This window comes from Triticum dicoccoides, chromosome 2B, assembly GCF_002162155.2.
Source record: "Triticum dicoccoides isolate Atlit2015 ecotype Zavitan chromosome 2B, WEW_v2.0, whole genome shotgun sequence".
NCBI lineage: Eukaryota > Viridiplantae > Streptophyta > Magnoliopsida > Poales > Poaceae > Triticum > Triticum dicoccoides.
In genome coordinates this window covers 501,400,235-501,419,066 of record NC_041383.1, presented here as the reverse complement: position 1 = coordinate 501,419,066, position 18,832 = coordinate 501,400,235, and the positions used below count along the sequence as shown (strand labels likewise).

The 18,832-nt window shown below is 46.3% G+C and overlaps 3 protein-coding genes across 3 annotated transcripts; all 3 read left to right on the top strand.

The window, feature by feature from the left end:
* The first annotated feature begins 978 nt into the window (after positions 1-978).
* Positions 979-6,953, top strand: LOC119364480 (LRR receptor kinase SERK2). Its single transcript, XM_037629957.1, has 11 exons — positions 979-1,304; positions 2,491-2,623; positions 2,717-2,788; positions 3,338-3,481; positions 3,927-3,998; positions 4,121-4,192; positions 4,266-4,378; positions 4,509-4,637; positions 4,768-5,109; positions 5,694-6,088; positions 6,358-6,953. Exons 1-11 carry the CDS (start codon positions 1,205-1,207, stop codon positions 6,667-6,669), a joined length of 1,884 nt encoding a protein of 627 aa, XP_037485854.1. The 5' UTR covers positions 979-1,204; the 3' UTR covers positions 6,670-6,953.
* Positions 6,954-7,152: 199 nt separating this feature from the next.
* On the top strand, positions 7,153-9,352 carry LOC119367902. The gene is made up of 4 exons (XM_037633280.1): positions 7,153-7,488; positions 8,580-8,677; positions 8,788-9,006; positions 9,145-9,352. Exons 1-4 carry the CDS (start codon positions 7,245-7,247, stop codon positions 9,217-9,219), a joined length of 636 nt encoding a protein of 211 aa, XP_037489177.1. The 5' UTR covers positions 7,153-7,244; the 3' UTR covers positions 9,220-9,352.
* Positions 9,353-10,352: 1,000 nt separating this feature from the next.
* LOC119367901 lies at positions 10,353-11,989 on the top strand. Its single transcript, XM_037633279.1, has 2 exons — positions 10,353-10,422; positions 11,017-11,989. The coding sequence occupies exons 1-2, from the start codon at positions 10,366-10,368 to the stop codon at positions 11,380-11,382; spliced, it is 423 nt and encodes a 140-aa protein (XP_037489176.1). The 5' UTR covers positions 10,353-10,365; the 3' UTR covers positions 11,383-11,989.
* The last annotated feature ends 6,843 nt before the right edge of the window (positions 11,990-18,832 follow it).

Below are 18,832 nucleotides of genomic sequence, written 5' to 3'. Positions count from 1 at the left end.
ATTGCGTGCACGTTTGGAAAGTGCTGATCTCCACAAGCTGTAGGCCGACGGCGTGCTCCATCCCCTGCGATGAGGTGACCATGGCGGTGGCCACAGCTCCTCATGCTCGCCTCGATCTCAGCGACACACCCTGAGTGTAGGAGGCAGCAACGACCTCGACGAAATCATGACCTCCATCCCGGAACGCAATCATGTCGCTCTAAATAAATGGATTCAATCATGTGACTCTAATTACTTCGGATTGTTATGTGCACACTAAGCGAGGTGCAGTTAGGAAAGAAAATGTTTTCTAATTAAAGTGATTTAGTGATTTAAGGTAAGGTTAATTAATTTAGATTTGATTTTTAGTGATTATTACTAAAGTATGATGTGTCTTTAAAATCTTTTATTTGTTTCCTTAAAATTTATTGTTTGTTTCCTAAAGAAATTTGCAATAATGGAAGGTATCGGTTGATTTGGATAAGTTAGTAAATTTAGATCCGTGATTGCGTGCACGTTTGGAAAGTCCTGATTTGCAAGGAAAGAGCTGAGGGGTAAATAAACCGGTGAATAAAAAACCATCATCGAAAAAAATCTACGACGGTTAACCTACGGAAAAAAACCAGACGAAAATGATGGGACGAAAAAAACCTAGAAACGAGACTACCAACTGCTCCATTAGGAATAGAGATTGATACTGGTGACAGGCGTACGAGGACAGTGTCCAGGGAAGCCCCGCGCTCCCGCATCACGCCGGCGTCACCGCCCATCCCTCCTGCTGCACTTCCACCTCCCACTAACCTCCACCACCCTCGGTGGAAAACGACAGCCACCGTATAGAAACCGGCTCTCCTTCACCGACCTGCGGGCCCCGCGCGTGCCTTCCCCACCTGACAGCGACGCGAGGTGGGCAGCGCGCGGTGGCCCGGCCTTCCGCGAAACAGGCCTCCCTTGCCGATGGAACATTTTAGGTTGGGGCACGGGCAGAGACCAGCAGAAATTTAAAAATCATCTCCAGCTGAAAAATACTCCACACCGGTAAAAAAATCGCTTCCTCCGTGCTCTGCTCCGTCAGAGAAGAGGGGAGGGTCGAGGCAGAGCTGTCAACGCGGCGGCGGGAGGTAATCGGGGGCCGTCGTAGGCAGCTCAGAAGGGCGCCGGAGACCGGGAGCGCGCGTATGCCGCGGCTTTGAGACGGGCCCACCTGGCGGCTGCCTGCGCTTGGATGGCTGCGTCGCCGGAGATGCTGCGGAGGCGTTGGTGGGCGGCGGTGGCGGTCTTGTCGGTGGTGCTGGCCGTGAGCCGGGTCGCCGCTAACACAGAGGGTGAGCCACTCCATCAATTTTATCAATTTTGAGTTATTTGGCTTCCGCCCTCCTTTCGGGTTGAGAATTGCTTGGTCTATGCGTGAGCTCGTGAGCACATATTTTGGGGGAAGGGGACATCTCGCATGCGTTGCTGTACTTCTTAGCAAGTTTCCGTCCATGGGCGCGGACTGAATTTATTCCTGTTAATAGCTTTGATGGATTATGTAGGTTCCTTTTCCCCTATGGCTGATAAATTTGGTCTACTGGCAAATTCACAGAGATAGAATTAGCTTCCACACAAGTAGTACCAGTATCTGCTTGTCCCAACTACGGTTTAAAATAAAAAACATTTTCCCCTTCTGAAGTAACGCCAAGTCTGTAATTTGGCTTATGCTTAAACTGGTTTTCTGGAGGTGCATGTTATGGCTCTACAAGTTTCACTATTCACGACACATATTTATTTGTAGAGACCACCACCGCACATGTTTCTCTCTGTCTGAACCTTTCGTAAAGATAGTCTTGCCTTTTTTCACTTAGATTTCCATATCATTGGGCTTTAACTGAACTAGTAGAATTTATTTGTCTGAAGGCAGAACTAGTATTCTTCTGGTGTAAGAATCAAAATAGTGATATCATTCTGTCTATGGTCATAATAATTTGCTTTGCATTAATTTTAGTAATGCCTGGCTCCTACACGAACTGTACATAACAAAGATGTACCTGTTGTATGAATGTGTAGGTACTATTTTGGTCAATGAACAAAAATGTATTTGCTTTACCTTTGGTTTTTACTATATGTTGACCCCTATACTAGAGTAACTGCTTGGTTCAAGGAATTGAAGCTAAATATGAGGACCACATTTATTCTTGCAAAAAAGGGGGCAGTGCGCATCTTTGGATGCACAGGCCTAAAGAGATGTTCTCTTCCATAATCTAAAAATAAATCATGTTAAACACACATGAATTATCTGTTTTTATATTGGCATTCACACATTTATCTGTACTTTAGATATTGATTAGTAGGCTATGCTAAATTTTGCATAGCTTTTTGGACAAAATGGGAGCTATATATTTGTATGCATAATGTGGTGGCGAAGTAACTGTTAAATTTCTGCACATAAGATTATTGGGAGAATATCTGTATATTATGACTAGGCATGTATAATATTGCTGATACCTGATCATATTGTACTTCCATTGGTAGGTGATGCTCTGTACAGTCTGCGTCAAAGCCTTAAAGATGCTAACAATGTGCTGCAGAGTTGGGATCCCACTCTGGTTAATCCGTGCACATGGTTCCATGTTACTTGTAACACTGACAACAGTGTAATCAGAGTGTAAGTTTTTGATAGATTTTTCTCCAATTTACACTTGCTAAAAGTTATAAAGGTGATCTTTTGTGTGTCGACTGTAACCTTTTATTGTTGCAGTGATCTTGGAAACGCACAACTGTCAGGTGCATTGGTGTCCCAACTTGGACAGTTGAAAAATCTACAATATTTGTAAGTTTAACGTTCTAGCCTTCCGAGAATTATTTCTATAGTTTTATGGTGCAGTAGTTGCATCTGTGTATGTTTTCGTAAGCTTGGTGCCTGAACTTCAGTAATCTACATACATGATGGGTTTGCAGAACATAGCTGTGCTGAGTACTGATGACAAAATGTGTAATTATGTTCGATAAAATCTGTCCTGCAATAAAATGAGTACACGACTTGGGTTTGCAGAACATAGCTGTGCTGAGTACTGATGACAAAATGAGTCATCTACATACCTGAACTGCTTTGGTTTTCAATAAAATCTGTAATTATGTTCCAATTGTACTACTCTAGGATGTTTAGAGTGGCTACTACATGTGGTTTGTTCTCCTACAGATTTTGGAAGTGATGTTTGTGAGATTTCTGCTGAGATCCTACATTGTGTAGTTTTATAGTTTTCTCATTATTTCTGTGCCTTCTATTCTTTGTCAATCATTTATGGTACCTTTTACAATTTTGGCGCTCTCATTATGTATGCCTTGAAACTTTTAGTGAAATTTCACTGTTATATGACAGGGAGCTGTACAGCAACAATATAAGTGGGACAATACCTTTGGAACTCGGGAACTTGACAAACCTGGTCAGTTTGGATCTGTACCTGAACAAATTCACTGGCGGTATTCCAGACACATTGGGGCAACTCTTAAAGTTGCGATTCCTGTAAGAATATACCTTTTTACTCCTTTCGAAACGAATATAATTGTCAATTCCACGTGTCATGTTTTTCTGGTTCAGACCGCCACATTTCTTTGACATGTGCCCCACCCTTACCAAAAAAAAAACCATAATAGGAACTCCGCACAGAACCACAATAAAGATGCATCATGGCACATGCATGCATTTGTACGAGATTTTCTTCCCAGAAGTCCTCTTAGATTTGCATGTCTTATTGAATGATAAGGTGTTCTTGTAGTTTTCTTCTTTCGTATGACCATATCCAGTTAGGTATCTAGTTACAATGGAGGGTAAATCTATTGTGTAGTTCTTTTCTTGTGGCTTTAATGCTTTTCTGTAGGCCCGCTGGTTCGAATGATTATTTTCTAGCCCTGCTTGTTGGAATGTTTCTAATATACTTCTTTCTGGGAATGTCTACTTGGAATAACAGCCGTCTTAACAACAACAGTCTTTCTGGTCAAATTCCACAATCCTTGACCAATATTAGCACCCTCCAAGTTCTGTAAGTTATCTGTTCTACTATTCATAGTTCATATTCTATATGTATCTGAAGGATATGCTGTGGGCATGGTAACAAACCTTCAAACCAGTACATTATAACACATGCATCTGACAATCTCACAGGGATCTATCAAACAACAATCTTTCCGGAGCGGTTCCATCAACTGGCTCGTTTTCACTCTTTACCCCTATAAGGTACTCTTTCTGGTTGAAAATTCAGGTCTTACTGCATCTTGTGAGGATGGTGATTTTTGACTTATTGTCACAGTTTTGGTAATAATCCAAATCTTTGTGGCCCGGGTACTTCGAAACCATGTCCTGGGGCACCTCCTTTTTCTCCACCGCCCCCGTTCAACCCTCCAACACCACCTACGACACCAGGTGAATTTTGTTAACTATGATTCTGTGGCACTGTGGTGATTCTTCTTGAAATGGGCAATCCTTGAAACTCTCAAATTATCTGGATGATAGTATTTAACATGTGCTTTCTGGAATAATTCAATTCCGCTAGGTGACCCTAAAACCGGGGCAATTGCTGGAGGTGTTGCTGCGGGTGCTGCATTGATATTTGCTGTTCCTGCAATTGGATTTGCACTGTGGCGGCGACGTAAACCTGAAGAGCATTTCTTTGATGTCCCTGGTCAGTATTTTATATATATATATATATATATATATATATATATATATATATATATATATATATATAGCATGCTTTGCTGTCCTTGGTCATGTTATTCAATGCATTTGTCTGTACTTTTGTTTATCTTCAGCTGAGGAGGATCCAGAAGTGCACCTTGGCCAGCTGAAGAGGTTCTCACTAAGGGAGCTTCAAGTTGCTAGCGATAACTTCAGCAATAAGAACATTCTAGGAAGAGGTGGCTTTGGAAAGGTGTACAAGGGGAGACTGACAGATGGTACATTGGTGGCAGTGAAAAGATTAAAAGAAGAACGTACTCCTGGTGGCGAACTCCAATTCCAAACAGAAGTTGAAATGATTAGTATGGCAGTGCATAGGAACCTGCTTCGTCTCCGTGGATTCTGCATGACACCTACAGAACGGCTACTAGTCTATCCATACATGGCTAATGGCAGCGTTGCATCACGTTTGCGAGGTACCTACTCTGTTGTACTAATTCTTCTAGACTTTTTATTACATTTCTGTACATTTTTTACCAACTGTAGGCCTAGTTGTCTCTTTCTCTGTACATATACAGAGCCACATTTATTTTTAAGCAAGCAAAATCAAGTCGGGACAGCAAGAGTAATACTGTCAAAGCTTGACTTTAAACTGTTTAATTGCTTCATCTGCATAACTTTGACACATGGGACATGATGTGATCAATGCAGCATTGCACTTAGCATGTCTCTAGTATTTAGTCTATAAAAAAGAAGAAACCAGGCAGCGACTCTGAGCTTCATTATGTACCCACTTTTGCAAATCCAACTGACATGGGCTGCTGTTTGGACTGCACTAAATTCTGATCCTAAAATTTAACCGATGAATAAGTTCGCGTCCCCCATATGTACAACCTGTGAATGTGATCAGAAGCAATATAACTTTTACGGCAATTGAAATAACTAAACTTTACTTTATGTACTACTCATAGAGCATTTTTAGTTAATTCAGTTATGATTTATGGTACCTCTAGTACATGATTAGCGATTTCAGTTTTGACTTATGGTACTTGATTTTTAGAGCGAGGGCCAAATGAGCCGGCTCTTGAATGGGAAAAAAGAACTCGGATTGCACTGGGATCTGCCAGAGGACTGTCTTACTTGCATGATCACTGCGACCCCAAGATCATTCATCGTGATGTCAAAGCTGCAAACATTCTCTTGGATGAAGACTTTGAGGCGGTTGTGGGTGACTTTGGACTGGCCAAGCTTATGGACTACAAGGACACTCATGTAACCACAGCTGTCCGTGGAACGATCGGTCATATTGCTCCCGAGTACCTATCCACCGGGAAGTCCTCCGAGAAGACGGATGTTTTCGGTTACGGCATCATGCTTCTGGAGCTTATCACTGGACAGAGGGCATTTGACCTTGCACGTCTTGCAAACGACGACGATGTCATGCTGCTTGACTGGGTAAGTTCTCCTCTATCATTGAGCTTATATGTCATGAGCAGCGATGCAACTCATAGGTTTGTTTGCATCGTGCATCTTAGCTGTCTGCCAGTTCTAGTTATTGGTTCAGTCTTCAGTGTCCTATAGCATGCATGATGAGTGAGTAAACAAGCTGACTGACACTTGGCCTCCCTCCCATGTGTGATGTGTCATCCATGATTGAGACTTGAGAGGAGGCTAGCGTGAGAAGTGAAAAGTAATGCCGAGAATTGTGCGTGGCGTGGGTGCAGGTGAAAGGGCTGCTGAAAGAGAAGAAGGTGGAGATGCTGGTGGACCCGGACCTGCAGAGCGTGTACGTGGAGCACGAGGTGGAGGCGCTGATCCAGGTGGCGCTGCTGTGCACGCAGGGGTCGCCGATGGACCGGCCCAAGATGTCGGAGGTGGTGAGGATGCTGGAGGACGACGGGCTGGCGGAGCGCTGGGAGGAGTGGCAGAAGGTGGAGGTGGTCCGGCAGGAGGCGGAGCTGGCCCCGCGAAACAACGACTGGATCGTCGACTCCACCTACAACCTCCGGGCGGTGGAGCTGTCCGGCCCGAGGTAACAGGAAAAAAGAACAAAACAAAATCGTCTCCTGATCGACAAGCTCCAGGCAGCGCCTCGTTTCAGAATTTTTAGCTCTCTTTTGTACATGATGACCGACAGATCGCTGGTCCCTTTAATTAGTGTCAAATTTAAGGGGAAATGTCAGCAGCAGTTCCCAGTCGCAGGCTGCTCTTGACTGCAACTCATTGTTGTGGTGGCTAATGCTACTCGTGATGTATTGTACTTGTACGTGCACTACACTTCGTCCGTGCCAAGGCTAAATCCTTACCCAAATCCTAAAAAGTGCAGCTGTGCTGCTTTGTCGTCCCGAGCGCACACCCTCGCGCGCCGTCCGATCTGAGATCGCGACGCGCAGGTGCTGCCTGGTCGGGTCGGGGGCGCGTCCCAGGTGGGTTTCAGGTTTTGGCCTGTCGGCCCGCAACGTTCGACACATGTGACTAGTCTATCCCCACCCTTGCAGCCACGTCGCGCGTCACCATTCCCACGCCCACCGCCCTTCCCCTACTCCGGCTCAGAGGAACGGCTCCTCCCATTTCGAAACTGCTGTTCCTCCCATTTTCGCCCTCCCCCGCGATGAAATCCGGTGGTTCCTTCTTCAAATCCTTCCTCCCCCGTCGATTTGAGTGGTGCGCGGCGTTTCCGTTCGAGGGGCAAGGCATTCGGTGCTCTCGGCGACGCTGGTTGAGCTGCTTCGTTGACGGGTTGGATCTACGGAGGAACGACAACCGACGGCGGTGGTGCGGTGAACGGCAGCAGCAGGGCGCAGGGAGGACCGATGATCCGGGGATGAGCGAAGGATCTATGTCCCAAAACTCCGGTAATCCCCGCCCTAGCTTTGCTCCCCACATATGAATCTCGCTGCGCATTTCCGCCCTAGCTCTGCTCCCCATCTATGCATCTCGTTGTAGATAGCCTTGGATGTGCTCGAATTTGGTTCGGGTTTGCGAGGCGACTCACGCCCGTTGCTAGGATAGCCTTGGACCCTGGACACGCTCGATTTTGGTTGGGGGTGCGAGACGACTCACGCTTGTTGATGTTAGAGGAAGGGTGGAGGAACTCGATTTTTCGGGCATGTGTGCATGCATGTTTTAATCCACCACGGGAGGTTCTAGATGTGCGGGAAATCATTTTTGGTAAGGCGATTTTGTAGTAGTTTTTTGGTCAGAGGTTCCTCTTACTCCGTCGTCTGTTGAACTCGTTAGGTTTTTGGGGGAAAACCATGCGTAATAGAAGTTATTCAGATTAGTTGCCTAACACTTCTCCCTAGTTGCCTGTCAACTGGATGGTATTTGCCCAACTGATGTACAACACAGTTGCCTAACATTTGTCTTTCTAATTGCCTGTCAACTAGATGGTGTTTGCCCAACCAATGTACAACATAGTTGCCTAACATTTGTCTCCCTAATTGCCTGTCAACTGGATGGTGTTTGCCCAACCAATGTACAACAAATTGCATGTGTATTTTTGGAGGGGAAACAACAAATAGTCATATCTGGTGGACGGCAATTTTGTGCATATGACTATTTTTGAGTCTATTATATAGCCTTGCCACAGGTCATCGCTGATATAGCCTTGCTGACTATGTTCTTTTCTATGTACACATGTTTGCTAAAAACCATGCATTGCCGTGTCCTCTGCCTAATAGTTTTTGCCTGTTTTTGTCATTGTTTTTGCCTACTGTAAAGGATGCACTTCCCTGTGTATTTAGTTAACTGCTTCACATGTGTCCTGTGCATTAGTTGAAGTGGAATTAGTTTTGTAGGATGCTTTTTTTGTGTAAGTTAGTTGAAGTGGAAGCAACTGTTCATTCCCTTGATTACTTAAATGTTCAACTCATGTGTTTATGTATGTATTTTTTATTTTTTTACCCATCGTTTTTAAGAATGGCTTTTTTCTGGCATATATCAGGAACAATGGATGACAGCAGTAAGGAAATGCAGGAAGACCGCCTTCCAGTCAATCCTGACGCCAATCCTTCTAATGTTACTGTAGATAATGAAACAGAGGTGCGTGGGGAAAATTCTTCAAAATTATTTTTCCTTCCTTTTTTCATAGTGCTGCATTTAATTGGCAGCATGTCTATATGTTGTTTTTGTTGGTTCTTGCACCTCTGTAGGTTCGTAGCACTGCGCCCACAATTGGGTACAAGCGTCAAAGAATGTCGAAAGCGATCATTGCTCGTGGCCCCCGTCCATCAGATATTGATAGCAACGAGGATGTATCTAGAGATGCTGATAAGGACCCTGAATTTGACAAAGATAATGAGCGTGAAGCTGACAAAGATATTGAGGATCATCCAAGAAAAGCAAAGCGCCAAAAGTCTTCAGGAAATGAGGTAATGCAATTTTTTTGCTTAGATTTGCTTTACTTTTTGCCCATCTAATGTGTGTGATTTGCCAAACTATATACATGTGTTGCCTCAAATCTGTTTTTAACAGGGTGGTTCCCGGTGTTTATGTTTTTGTTTATGTAGGGTTTTAGGAACAGGGGATCACCTGCAAGGCTGTATAAACTAAACAAATCTCTTATATCTGTCCAAAAGGGTTGATCATTGACAAAGAGTTCGGTGGTTTGTTGGACCTGCAGCCACTACAATGGATGCAGATCTCAGCCAATGAATTATGAAACACTACGACCCCGAGAAGTCCCAAGTTGTTATACCAGAGAGGGGGAAGATCCCGGTAGATGCAGCAAGTGTGCATAGGATATGGGGGTCGCCAAACAAGGGCATAAAGGTCTGTTATGAGAATTGTCCTGACATCACAAAGGCCATTTACAGCATCTACAACATTACATCCAAGAACTCACCAACCCTCACGGCATGGTGTAAGATGATTGAAGATATGGTGGAGCTCATGACGACAATTTCCTCCGTGCTTGGCTAGCAGTCGCCTTTTCTTGCTTTCTTGCACCATCAACAAGTCTAAACATTTCTCCAAAAAGCTTCCCTGTTTTTATGGATGTCAATGGTATAACAAAGATAAATGTTTGTCAGTTTGTTGTTGATCAGTTAAAGGCATCGTTCACAGTAGCAGGTGTCAAGAAGAATATTGTATGCTGTTGTGTTTTCCATCTTGTAGTAAGTGCAGACAATCTTAACATTGGTTCTCTCTTCTTTCTTGTTTCTTTTTCTGTTGGAAAATCATGTGTTTATTTTACTCCCATGCAACTGTTGTATCTAGACTCACTTGATGTGGATGAACCTATTCCAAGCTTGACACCAAGAGTTTCTGTTTGGAACCCAGATTTAATCGCAAAAGTCATGAAGAAGGATAAGATTGACCCGGGTCAGTATGGCAAACTATGTGTAAGTTTTTTTCTCTTTTCCTTTTTATGTTCACCTTTGTGCTTTATTAGGACACACAAACTTCTTATGTCCGTGGAGTACTTTTAAAGTACAAGGTACAATAATGATAGAAAAATAGGCAATTCATGTATTTAAATCTGGCAAGTCGTATATTTTGGTCAAGCAATTTTGTTACTTTTTTTCAGACATGCTAGTAATTTAGCTCAACTCTTAGGTGGAAAATTGCCTATTTTTTTAACGTGAAGTTATATACTATATCATACTATTTTTTCCACAAAATGGATCTTATGTGCTCACACTTTTTTTTATTCTTTTTTCTCTACCAACAAATGCAATTAGCTTAAGACCGTGTTTTCCCGATGTGCGGACGACAATTTGTTCGGAAGCATGGATCACATTACAAAATTTGTTGCAACAAGATTACCCGAGTCATATAATAAAGAAGTAAGTAATTTATTAGCTTTTGTTTTCTCATTTATTTGTTAGCATCAAGTCATTATGGCCTTTTTTCCTCGTGTTTGTTTTTTTCAAGCTAACTAGCCGCATGGCAAATTTAAACATGTATGTAAGCAACTTCCTACTTGAGGGTAGGCAACTTCAGTGTTTTAAAATCATATTTATTGTGTGCCAAGTTCCCAATTCCTCCATAGACATTTTATCATGCACAAATTTAAACACACATGTAAGCAACTAACTTCTTGAGGTTAGGCAACTTCAGTGTTTAAATCATATTATTGTGTATATGTAGGCAAACTCATTTTATCTATCTATATTTTCCTCACACAGTTATTCATGCAACTTTCATTTTTTTTCCTTCTAAAGTAATTCACTCAACCTTTCTTCTATTTTTCATTTACTTTTTCTCTCTTTGTTTTTAAGCAACATGTATTCATCTAAGTGTTCTTTTGCACAAATTAATGCAATTGTGTTTTAGGCAACTTTACATACAACTATATTGTCAGCACTTTTTTAGAGTTGCTTACAGTAGTGTCAGCACTTTTTGTTATATGTTCTGACCACTTCTTTATTCTTTTACAGAAACAAAAGAAGTTATCAATCATGGTGCACGAAATGTGTTCCGAAATATCACACTCAGTTGGAAAGCTTGTGTACAACATTGGCAGGATCGATGATATTGAAGCTGGGACAAGCACGACAGAACCTAGTAAGATGGGAACAAGCAGGCAACGTTCAAAGAGAAGAAGTAAACAATTGGGCAGTGACAGTGAAAGCTTATTAAGTGAAGAAGGCAACAACAGCTTACCTAGTCAAGAAGATTCACACAAGTCGGACAGCGATGATAAAGACAAAGATGGAGATGAATCTGATGAAGCAGATGATGATGGAGAAAAAGCGACAGCGGCAGCGATGGTGACTCAGATGATGATGATGGTGATGAACTGAGGAGGGAAGATGCAGGGCGTAACCCTAACAAGCCAGAAGAACAAGGTGAGAGGGAGGAAGCGTGTACTGCTGAAATGGAACAAGAGGATCAAGCAACCCGTGACGGCAGTGCTAGCAAGGATGGGGAAACACGACCAGGTGACATAGTGGCAAGTATAGTAGCGGGCAAGGGACATCAAACAGTCGAGCAAGAGGGAGATGATGAAGAGGAAGATAGCGATGAAAAGGAAGAAGATGAAGTTAGTACAGAAGATGACGAGGATGAAGAAGATGATGATGATGATGTGGGAAAAGGTGGTGACAAGGAAGAAGACAAGGAAGGGGATGGGAATGGGGATGGCAAGGATGATGAGGATAGCAATGGAGGTAATAGCAGTGGCCACGGTGATGGTGGTGGGTGATGAGGATACAAACCTGGGGTAGGGTCATAGGCCTGACCTACACGTCCTACCCAAGGTCACTACCCGAGAAGATGAAAAGACCAAGAGTTAACAGAAGAGCTCCAGTCAAGTACGTCGAGTGACATCCACTCGACGGTCACATCACTCGACGGTCACTACCTGCCGTCACTCGACCGTATGGAAGGCCACTCGACCATATCGAAGACCGGGAGTCGGAAGAGCACGCAACGGCCAGATATTCACTCCTTAGTCTTCATGACCATTAAGAATACTTAATGCTAGCGTTACCAGTAAGGCCCCTTACTTTATGTACATTATTTCCCTTGTAATGGAGGCGAGCTGGGGTCCTGGCGCACTCTATATAAGCCACCCCCCTCCTCTGGCACAAGGGTTCGCACCCCCTGTAATTCAACACACATAATCCAATCGACCGCCTCCGGGCACCGAGACGTAGGGCTATTACTTCCTCCAAGAAGGGCCTGAACTTGTAAATCTCGTGTGTACATCTTCGCCATAGCTAAGATCTTGCCTCTCCATACCCACCCCCCTTTCTACTGTCAGCCTTAGAACCACGACAGTTGGCGCCCACCGTGGGGCAGGTGTCTTAGCGACTTGTTGGTGAAGTTGCAAGTTTTTCCGATCACCATCATCATGGTTTCCGGCGGCGGATTGGCTGAGGGCCGCGAGATCCGTCTCGGCGGTTCATTTTCGTCGCCGACGACTCTGCATGGCTTCAAGAAGCTTCCCTAGACACTGAGGCGCTCCCCGTCCGAGGGGCGACGCACTTCCGCGCGTGCGTTCGCGGTGTTCTTCTTCGGCAGCCGTCGACTCAGTATCAGTCGGCTCCGATGGCGTTTTCCCTCCCCGCTGTCCACCGCCGCAAGCGGTCCGATCGATCGCGGCTTCAGCGGTGGGTGAAACACGCGGTGGCTCGGCAGTCGACCACCCACCAAGTCGCGGCAATTGAGCCCGACGAAACTCTCCACAGCCTGTTCAATCTGTCGACTGGCTCCACGGAGACCGCATCCAAGTGCGATAGCAGCGATCCTGCGGCCGAAGTTTTGATGGTCGATGGTCCTCACAGCCCACCTGGTTTCCTCCGCGAGGGTGGCGGAGACGGAGGCGGCGATCCATCGCACGTCCACGAGGAATACTGATCCAAACCCCTCTCTTCGCAGTAGAGGGAAGAACTTCGTCGCCGCAACATGGATGCACTCCACACGCCCATCGTTGGAGAAACCCCTGAGGCTTGGGCCTTGGAGGAGGTGCGCTTGGCTAATCTGGCTGAGCGCACTCGACTGGATAACCTTCAGCAGGCTCTCGATGAGCGTGCTCAGGAGCGGGTCCATGAGTCCAGTCGGCGACAGCTTTTTCCGCCTCCACCTAAGGTATACCGCACTCCGATTCAGAATCTCACAGCTGCAGCCCGCATAGCCGAGTCGATCCAACCTTCCCAGTCAGAAGCTGGCAGAGGGTTGATGCAAATCCGGGCCCTGCTCAGGGCGGCAGGAGAGCAGAATACAGCAGTATCTCAGTCGCGGAACTGGATTCACAGCAGATCCATTGCAGCGGACACGGTTCAGTCGTCTCACAGCCCCAGATCGCCTCCGCGGCGTGAAGGCCGTGGGCAGTATGATCATCCACTCGACCGTGACAATCGCCATCGTGGGCCCACGCCTCCCCTGAGGAGTACATCGTATGTTCCTCGGCGGAACGATGACAGGCGCCATCATAGTGGTGAGCGCAGAGCTTCAGTCGACCCAAGGGACCGGGCTTTAACGCGAGGTCTATCCTCGTTCAAGGCGTCCCGAGTGTGTTTCTGGTCCCGAGTGTTTTAGCAGAGCTATCATGGCAGCAGTGATTCCTCCCAACTTTAGCTTGGCGTCCGGGGTCAGTAAGTTTACCGGTGAATCCAAGCCTGAAACCTGGCTTGAAGATTACCGAGTGGCTGTGCAGATTGGAGGCGGTAACGACGAGATAGCGATGAAGCATCTCCCTCTTATGTTTGAAGGGTCGGCCCGAGCGTGGCTGACTCAGTTGACTCCGGGCAGTATTCACAGTTGGGAAGAGCTATCTCGAGTGTTCATGAGAACTTTCAAGGGCACGTGCAAGCGACCTGCAGGATTGCCCGAGTTGCATCACTGTGTGCAGAAGCCAAATGAGACTTTGAGAGAGTTCATCCAGAGATGGTCCACTTTGCATCACACCGTCGAGAATGTTTCAGAGCATCAGGCTGTATGTGCTTTCAAGGAAGGCATCAAATACAGGGAGTTGGTCTTAAAATTCGGTCGAACTGGGGATATGACCCTGGCTCGAATGATGGAGATAGCCACCCGGTACGCTAACGGAGAAGAAGAGGATCGACTCCGTAGCGGGAAGAGCAAACCAGTCGGCCAAGAGGCCAGTGGAGGTAACTCCAGTCGGAAACAGAAGCGTAAGGCCGAGCCAGCGGCACCTGGAGAGATTGCAGCAGTGAATCAAGGAAAGTTTAAGGGAAAACCTAAGGGGCCCTGGCCCCCTAAGAAGGTGAAGGATAAAGAAGGGAATGATGTGCTAGATTTGCCGTGCCACATCCACACGAAGAAGGACGAGGAAGGTAATCTGATTTACCCGAAACATACCACTCGGCAGTGTCGACTCCTAATCCAGCAGTTCCGAGAGAAATAGCCCAATGAGAAGGAGAATGAGTCAGACAAAGACGAGGATGAGGAGGAAGACGATGGTTATCCCAAAGTCAATTCCACTCTGATAATTTTTGCTGATGTTGAAAGCAAGAGTCGATTGAAGGTCATCAATAGAGAAGTGAATATGGTCGCCCCTGCGGAGAATACCACCTATCTGAGATGGTCTTAGACAGCCATCACGTTCGACCAGTCAGACCATCCCGCTCGTGTGGCCACCCCTGGGAGGCAAGCACTGGTGGTCGACCCCGTGGTTGGAGGCACTCGACTGACAAAAGTACTGATGGACGATGGCAGTGGTCTGAACATCCTCTACGCTGAGACCCTGAAGGGGATGGGCATTCCGATGTCCAAGCTCAGCGAGAGCAATATGAGTTTTCATGGCGTAATCCCTGGAAAAAAAGCTGAGTCACTTGGCCAGATCACCCTCGACGTGGTTTTCGGTGACTCCAAGCATTACCGAAAGGAGAAGTTGACATTTTGAGGTCGTGGATTTCCAGAGTGCCTATCATGCCATTCTGGGTAGGCCAGCCTATGCACGTTTTATGGCTCGACCATGTTATGTGTACCTCAAACTGAAGATCCCTGGCCCCAAAGGTGTGATCACAGTTACTGGCAATCGGCAGAAGGCTGAGGAATGTTTCTAGAAAGGTTCCAAAATCGCCAACGCACAGATGACAGCAGTCGAGTTCCAAGAATGTCAGAAGAATGTAGATCCGAGTGATTTGCTTCGAGCCAAGAAGCCTACCACAGATTCCGCATTCCAATCGACTGGTGAGACGAAGCCAATTCACATCCACCCGACAGATCCCAATGCTGCACCGACTCATATATCAATGATGCTCGATAGTAGGAAGAAGCGCTCGTTCAGTTCCTCCGTGAGAACTGGGACATCTTTGCATGGAAACCTTCTGACATGCCATGTGTACCCAGGGGACTGGCCGAGCACCGTTTGCGTGTCGACCCCAAAGTAAAGCCCGTCAAAGAGCACCTTCGGCGGTCTGGCGTGCAGAAGAGGAAAGCAATCGGCAAAGAAGTGGCTCGACTGTTGGCAACAGAGTTCATCCGTGAAATCTACCACTCCGAGTGGTTAGCCAATGTAATCATGGTTCCTAAGAAGGATGATTCACTTCGTATGTGCATTGATTTCAAGCATATCAATCGGGCCTTCCCTAAAGACCACTTCCCTCTCCCTCGCATCGATTAGATTGTTGACTCGACGGCGGGATGCGAGCGCTTGTCTTTCCTAGATGCGTATTCTGGATACCATCAGATCCGACTGTATGGTCCCGATGAAATAAAAACAGCCTTCATCACCCCATTCGGGTGCTTTTGCTATGTCACCATGCCTTTCGGTTTGAAAAATGCCGGAGCCACATTCATGAGAATGATTCAGAAGTGCCTGCTCACTCAAATCAGTCAGAATATGGAAGCGTACATGGATGACATTGTGGTCAAGTCTCGCAAAGGTTCCGACCTATTGACCGACCTTGCAGAAACCTTTGCCAACCTGAGGAGGTATGATATCAAGCTTAATCCGTCAAAATGCACGTTCGGGGTTCCAGGAGGAAAGTTGCTTGGATTTCTCGTTTCCGAACGAGGGATCGACGCCAATCCAGAAAAAGTTGATACTATCCTCTGAATGAAACGCCCCGTGTGAGTGCATGACGTTCAGAAGCTGACTGGTTGTCTGGCCGCCCTGAGTCGATTCATTTCTCATCTCGGTGAAAAGGCCTTGCCTCTTTACCGACTGATGAAGAAGTCTGATAAGTTCGAGTGGACTGATAAAGCTGATGCAGCATTTGCGGAGCTCAAAACCTTGCTTTCCACCCAGCCGGTGCTCGCTGCGCCAATCAGCAAAGAGCCTTTACTACTTTACATTGCAGCCACTGGACAAGTTGTCAGCACAGTACTCACGGTCGAGCGAGAAGAAGAAGGAAAAGCTTACAAGGTTCAACGCCCGGTCTATTATCTCTCTGAAGTTTTGACTCCATGCAAGCAACGATACCCACATTATCAGAAGCTTGTCTATGGAATATACATGACCATGAAGAAAGTCGCGCACTATTTCTCTAACCACTCCATTACAGTCGTCATCGACGCGCCACTATCTGAAATTCTGAATAACAGAGACGCAACTGGTCGAGTGGCAAAATGGGCGATTGAACTCCTTCCATTAGATATCAAGTTCGAGGCAAAGAAGGCCATAAAGTCCCAAGCAATTTCAGATTTCCTTGCCGAGTGGATTGAGCAGCAATTACCGACTCAAGTTCACTCGGAGCATTGGACTATGTTCTTTGATGGCTCCAAGATGCTGAATGGTTAAGGCGCTGGAGTAGTTTTGGTATCCCCCCGCGGAGACAGGCTCAGTTATGTTCTCCAGATTCATTTTGATTCCTCCAATAACGAAGCCGAATACGAAGCACTTCTATACGGGTTGCGTATAGCCATTTCACTCGGCGTCCGTCGCCTTATGGTCTACGGCGACTCAGATTTGGTGGCCAACCAAGTGATGAAGGAATGGGATGTCAGGAGCCCAGCCATGACTGGTTATTGCAATGCAGTGAGAAAGCTGGAGAAGAGGTTTGAAGGTTTTGAGCTCCACCATATACCCCGACTAAAAAATCAGGCTGCAGATGAGTTGGCTAAGATAGGTTCAAAGAGAGAGGCCATTCCCCGAAACGTGTTTCTGGAACATATTCATTCACCTTCAGTCCAGGAAGATCCTTTCACCGAAGAGTCACCGCAGCCCAAGAGTGCCACAGATCCGACTGAAGTTGAAATCCCAGCCGTGGTCGACTTAGTCATGGAGGTTTTGGTCATCACTCCCAACTGTATAGTGCCATACATCGCTTACATTCTTAGGAAGGAACTCCCAGAGGATGAAGAAGAGGCTTGACAGATCGTCCGACGGTCTAAAGCCTTTACTGTGATAAAAGGACAGTTGTTCAGAGAAAGTGTAACTGGGGTTTGCCAGAAGTGCATCACGCCAGAAGAAGGCCGAATGATCCTCAATGATATTCACTCGGGGACCTGTGGTCACCATGCATCCTCTCGGACCATCGTGGCCAAAGCATACCGAGCCATATTTTATTGGCCACACGCCAACGAGATGGCAAAGGAAATAGTGGACAAGTGTGAAGGTTGTCACTTTTACTCCAATATGTCCCACAAACCTGCATCAGCTCTGAAGACTATTCCACTCATCTGGCCTTTTGCTGTTTGGGGATTGGACATGGTTGGACCTCTGAGGATCGGCAGGAGCGGATTTGCCCATGTGCTGGTAGCAGTCGACAAGTTTACCAAGTGGATTGAAGCCAAGCCCATCAAAAACCTTGAAGCAAGTACTGTTGTGAGCTTCATTAGAGAGTTGATATTCAGATATGGCATACCGAACAGCATCATCACTAATAATGGGTCAAACTTCGACTCCTATGAGTTCAGAGCCTTTTGAGCTTCCCAAGGCACGAGGGTCGATTACGCTTCGGTCGCCCACCCTCAGTCGAATGGACAGGCTGAGCGAGCAAATGGATTGATTCTCAAAGGATTGAAGCCTCGGTTAATGCGTGACCTCAAGCACGCAGCAAGAGCTTGGGCCGATGAGCTCCCATCAGTGCTTTGGGGGCTGAGTACAACTCCCAATTGGTCGATTGGACGGGCTCCATTCTTTTTAGTCTACGGAGCCGAAGCCGTTTTGCCGAGCGATTTGCTCCACAACGCTCCCCGAGTCGAACTCTTCTCAGGAGAGGAAGCAGAGCAAGCTTGACAAGATGCAGTCGACCTCCTGGAGGAAGAAAGAGAGATGGCCTTGATCTGGTCGACCATTTATCAGCAAGACCTGCGTCGATTCCATGCCAGGAACATAAGGGGTCGGGCATTCCAGGAAGGAGACTTGGTCCTCCGAGTGGATCAACAGAAGCCACACAAGCTCGCCCCCGCTTGGGAAGGCCCTTTCGTCGTCACCAAGGTGCTCCACAACAGAGCATACCATCTCTTCAACGTCGAGCACAACAAAGATGAACCGTGCGCTTGGAATGCGGAACTGCTCCGCCCTTTTTACTCTTAAGTATTTAGACTGATGAGATGTAATAAGAAGTACCTCTTAGTTTGATTATCAAAAGACATCATTTTACAGTCTTCCGAATGATTGTTGTTTATTTCTTTTGTATGTGTTATCTTAGCTGCGAATCTGTTTCGCCTAAGATGAAGTTATAAAAATCCTACCGAGTGGTGAGTCCGCCTCGCACTCGGGGGCTTAGCTGCAGCCCAGTGCTCTCCTAAGTTTGTAAAATCCTACTGAGTGGTGAGTCGGCCTCCCACTCAGGGGCTTAGCTGCAGCCCAGTGCTTGCCTAAGTTTGTAAACTCCT